Source organism: Anneissia japonica, unplaced genomic scaffold (assembly GCF_011630105.1).
Source record: "Anneissia japonica isolate Jap-2015-1 unplaced genomic scaffold, ASM1163010v1 scaffold287945_len1679841_cov205, whole genome shotgun sequence".
Taxonomy (NCBI): Eukaryota; Metazoa; Echinodermata; class Crinoidea; order Comatulida; family Comatulidae; genus Anneissia; species Anneissia japonica.
The window spans coordinates 913889-919600 of NW_022753015.1; the positions used below are offsets into that span (position 1 = coordinate 913889).

The 5712-nt window shown below is 33.3% G+C and overlaps 2 protein-coding genes across 3 annotated transcripts in view; one reads left to right on the plus strand and one right to left on the minus strand.

Annotated features, from left to right (window-relative positions):
- Positions 1 to 5712, plus strand: part of LOC117122613 (xylulose kinase-like) — a 33630-nt gene that overhangs the window by 1319 nt on the left and 26599 nt on the right. The window lies entirely within an intron of this gene.
- LOC117122614 (sphingosine 1-phosphate receptor 2-like) lies at positions 2073 to 4740 on the minus strand. The gene has a single exon (XM_033268264.1). The coding sequence runs from the start codon at positions 4493 to 4495 to the stop codon at positions 3602 to 3604; it is 894 nt and encodes a 297-aa protein (XP_033124155.1). The 5' UTR covers positions 4496 to 4740; the 3' UTR covers positions 2073 to 3601.

A 5712-nucleotide genomic window follows, 5' to 3' on the forward strand; every position in this document is an offset into this window, starting at 1 on the left:
AAAGTTTAGTTTTGGCCTTCCTGTTTACTTGTTTAGGCTGTTTATTCTAATCCCACCTAGCCTAGCCTATTGTTTCTAATCATGCTTGCATGAAATTCTTACTTTATACTATCTGGCTTTTTCAATAACTGACGCTGTCTCCGTCATTGCATAACATGGTTTAATCTAAAGCCCTGTCAAGATTATCAAATTGCGTTTGACAAAAACATGTAACATGCCTATATATGGTCATGATGACATCACAACATGACCATATATCATGACTATATATGGGCATACAATACTTTTTTTCCAAATAAATCCGATAGTCTGTAAGTGGTGTAAGGGTTATTTGCCCTATTAGTAAAGGTTCATAAAGGCAAATAACATTTGTTACTGAATTGTGTAAGTGGCACCTTTACAAATATATTATTTTTTATATATTCACTATATGGAATTTATTTTTTATTTATTATTATTATTTAAATATTTGGATTTTTGTTTGATATTTGAGTGGGCCCTTTTATATTAATCATTGATTTTTATTGTTGTAATTTTTTTGTGTTTGCTTTTGCTTTTGATTTTTTTTTTCTATTGTTAATGGTCTTTTATCCTTTTGAAATTTTTCCCATTTTTGAGCAGATTCTTATTTTTATTCTTGATGTATTTTATTGCTGTTGGTAAAACCTTTTGTTGCTTTGATGTGTGTGTGTTTTTTGTTGTTTTTTTTGGGGGGGGGGTGGGGGTGGTTGATGGTATTATGAAGTTTTAGGTTTAATTATTTAGTGAAATTTGTAAAGACTATATTTATATTTATATGTAAGTCTTCTCATAATTCAATTTATTTTACAGTGAGTTTGATAATAAAACCAGAAATGAAGTTTTCAATTCATTTCTAATCTCTCAAAGCAAGCTAATCGACAGAATACATTAAATTTTTGAATGTCCCGAACCTATCGATGAAAACATCTTTAGTATAAGTAAAGGTTACAATCTTAAATTATATCCCCTTTACAGAAGAAAGTACCATGATGTAATCTTTCATTATAAGTGCATAAAACATCTTTTTATTTGTAATTTAGTCTCTTGTTTTAGTACTAAGGTTTCTATTTGCTGTGACAGGTATATGTTTCATTTTATTATAAAGTCAGGGGGCGGGCGGGCCCAGGTCCTCCTTTTGGAAAAAAAAAGAAAGAAAACAAAAAGAAAGAAAAAATTGATCCCCAAAACACCTCAGAGGTAATTTTCGGGCGTCTAGAACACAAACCCTAGGGTACCTTTATCTCAATCGGTCCCACTTCCGGACATCTCTGGATCCGCCACTGAAGCTTGGTCTCATACCCATTGCTCTCTACATGAGCCGACCTTGCATAAGCCAGCGATGCAGTGATGAAAGCAAAAATTGTTCGTGTATCCCGATACTTTTAGGCTAAGTTTAACCTAGCTGCAGCTAGTTTAAACGCTTTAGAAAACGCAAATTGCGTTTACATAATTTAATCAACTGTCCAAAAAAATTTTTAAATAGTCCTCATATCCAGACCCTACTGCGGAGCGTGACCAAAATTTGATAATTTCATTGGACCATGAAAAGCTATTCTGCAAATTTTCATTTTGATCCATTTAATTACTTACGTCCATTGGGACGTAAGCAATTTAAATGACCCTCAAATTTACACCCTAACCTACTGTAATTTCTTCCTTCTAACTTTTTTTAAACTTGTCCGCCCAAATGTTTCATTCAGATCAGTTGACCCCTGTTTTTGAAATATCTGGTCTGGGACGTTTTCCTTTGAATTTCCAGATATCCACACCCTACTCTGGATCGTCACAAAAATGTAATCATTTCTTTACGAGACCTTGACAAACTATTATAAAAAGCAAAGCTCTCAAAAAATGTAGTCTTATAAATAAATTAATAACTAAAGAAATTGTGTAATGAAATTCCTCGCGTAATTTGAACATGCGACCTTTCACTGTCAAGGCGAGCGCCATAACAATTAGACCACAGAGGTTTCATGGTTGAACAGATTAAAATAACGTCGTTAGCATGCTAATTAGCCGTGGAACTATTTAAAAACACACGTGAAACAATATACAGGTTTACCATGAACTTTAATATTGCATTTCAACTACCGGTATACTACTGTAACAACCATACTACTGTAGCTAGGGTGTCTACTAAACAACAAATACCAAGCAAGTTGTCATGCAACAACACACACCAATTAGTAGTGGTCATTCCCCTGGGGTAAGTCCAGTAACTAATTAAATTACCCAAACATCTCATTATGCCACAATTGTGTCGTGAGACACGAATGCTGTTTATTCTCTTCTGTGTGTATAAATATATTTATATATTTTCTTAATTAACTCACTCCAGTCCTTACATTCGAATCAGCAACAACTTGATATTGTATTTTGTATCTATTAAACGTACTAATATTGTGGCTTATATTTTGTAATAAATGATATCATCATCCTCATACATGCCAACATTTGAGTAATAAAAATCAGGAGAACAAAATAAGATGTATGATTTTTTCCATAGTTTTAATGTTTCAGCGCTACGCGCGCCAACCGAGGGCCGATCGGGGGATGGGTCTGGGTCTGGGAGAGGATGAATGTTTCCCCTCTCCGTCAGGTTCGATTTTTTCTGTTTAGAGAGCCAAAATGATTGATTTGGATTTAACTAATTACTAATTTGTAAAGTTTAAATTAAGCTAAATTACCCGCTGTTAATATAGTGATTTAAATTTATTCTTAAATCAGAAGAAGCTGGGGAAAATCGGGAGAAATGCTTTTCAATCAGGAGGCAAGTCCCAAAATTATATTTAAAAAAAGTATATGGTGTGTTTGGTGTCACGTACCCAGGTTGTTTTAACGAGTTGCAGGGAATACCTACCTAATCCATATTACATTTAACATTTAAATTTTTTAACGTTTTTACATTTTTTAAACTTTTTAAAATTTTTTTTTACATTTTTACATTTTTTAAAATTTTTTGATTTACATTTCAATAGTACTAAATACTTTCTTTCACACAATTGCTGTTGACACCTCCTGATCTCAATTCCCCATGCCCTCATAAGCCTCAGTACCTCTGTATGGCTCTGAGACGCCATATACATAGCGCCCTCTCAATTTTAAATCATACAACATAATGTACACAATGCATTTCTAAAATGTAACAATAACTATAGTTATTCCTAACCGAGGCATACAGCATGCACCCTATCTTCGTTTATTGTCATACATATTTGTTCTCTTATCGAAACTAATTTCAACGTTCTCATACTAGAGGGTAAGCGTGCGCACCCTCTAGTCATACATAAAATATTATGCATATCAGCGTCGAGTAGGCCTACTAGTATTGTACCTGCACATATATAGTGTGAAACCAATTGAATCAAATTTTTAATTAGACTAATTTGTATGATAAAATACGGTAAGCTTTGTTAAGGCTATCAACCTTTCTTTCTTGATTGCTCATATATAGTCATAGTGTACCTATATATGGTCATAATGTGATGTCATCATTCCATTAGGCATCTCACATGTTTGTTTTTTTTTTGTTTTTTTTCAAATAAAATGTGGCAGTCTGGACAGGGCTTAAGCTTATTCCTTAACCTCTGCGGCACATGTTACATAACCTCAGCATACGTCTGTGAGTAGCTTCCCTTAGATCTTTGATTCTCCAGCCATAGACCAGCGGGTTAATTACAGAGTATACTACCGCTAAACTGAATCCGAAAAGATATAGGTCAATATAAAACTCTTCCTTGCAGCTTAAATCGAAAATGCGAAGCTTAAGGATATCAATCGGTAGCCAGCAAACCGCGCACGAACCGCTGACTATTGAAAATGTCTTGAGAAGCCTCTTTGATACATATTCTACGTGTGATCTAGATGGTGCCATCTTCTTTTCGTGTCTGGCAACGCTTTTATATATTATGAAATATACAACATGAAGAACTAGAAGGATCGACAAGTTCCAGATACCTAGAATATTATCTAACTTCTTTTGATTTCCAAAATAATTCATGAGTAGTGTAAATGTGAAAGACAAAATCCAGATCATTGATGCCCCAGCAAACAGTCTCTTGGGTGAATTCACATCCTTATCAAACGGATACAAAACAATAACGAAGAGTCTTTCGATTGCAATCGCCACTAATGTCTGCAGTGAGATGATCGCAGCAGCTACGGCAATTGTACATAGAAGCTTCCGTGTGTTAGGCTGAAGATTTCCACCGGCGGTTGAGATCAGAATTGTCACGGAGAACAAACAATCGGAGAGAGCCAACGAACCAATGAAAATATGATGACGCTTTCTTAAATCTTTTTCAAATATAAACGAAAGAATTACATGAAGATTTAAAACAATGGAAATCGAACAAAAAATGCATATAATGATATAATAATGATTATATGTATCTGATCTTGTTTGAAGTTGGTAGTTAACCATTTCAATCCACGTAAAATTACAGTATAAAGGTGTTTCCGTTGAAGTATCCATTGTTGGCTATTTTTAGGCACTCGTGCACGGCTGAAATAGTACCCGTATTAATTAAGTCGCAAAATGAATTTTCAAAGAAGTAGTTTAAATTTATTTCTGAATTCAAGAGTTCAATGTTTGTATAAGTCCACTGTACGATCCATCATTATCAATCAACGCGTTCCTCAATAGTGTTTTTAAACAGGAGTCAAATTGGACTATAATACACATTGTTATACTTTTTTGAAAACGATGACGCACTAACATAAAATTTATAAACGAGGGATCCGTAGTCACAATTGGCTGAGATAGTGACGCAGTAAGGTCAACAGATAATGTACAAGCTTTATGTGTGTCCTTGTAAAAGTAGGCTTACAATAGACATATTTAATTTATTCTTTTGTAAGATTTGATTTGTACCTCTTGATATAACAAATATATTAATAATAATACCAGTGCTTGAATAGCAACATGTGGTGTCTTAATTGTATCAGAATAGCCTTTCGAAAAGAAAAATGATGGCGAGAAATACAAGACTTTTCCCCATACCATTAACACTATACTACTGTTTCATATAATTTTAGTGGTTTTTAAATATTTGTATGTTATGAAATACGATATGAATCTGCTATCACATCCTGTGAATGCTACGCTAATTGTCTAAGAGAGTAGGCATGAAATCAGAATCACTATGGCAACCATAATGATGTTATTCAAAATATGAACATTTTATATGGCTAGAAAGTTATTATGCATGAATAATGGAGATCACATAAATAAGACTATTAGATAGTACCTATGTGATGATTCATAGGATTTAATAACCTTAAGAGGATGTGGACCAAAAGGAATATTTCACATGATTATAAACTTAAGCTTTATGATGCTTTAGTGGTATTTATTTTACTGTATAATTACAGCAGTTGGTAAGCGCCAAAGCATGACAAATTAAATGTTTGTCATAGAAAACACGTAAGGAGTATATTGAATATTAAGTGGCCGAGAATTATTAAGAATGAAAGCCTGTCATTCTGTAATGCAGTTGCTTTTATTAACAACCTTTTTTCTTCAATTATAAATTAGAAAAGTTCTAGAAATTAAGAGCTATTGCAAAAGCTAGAAATAAGTTTGATGTGCGTTAGTTGTATACACACAGGACTTAAACAGAAACTTTACAGTAAATTGTATTCAGTTGGACTATAGTTTTTGAATAAAAATAAATAAATATATATATATAT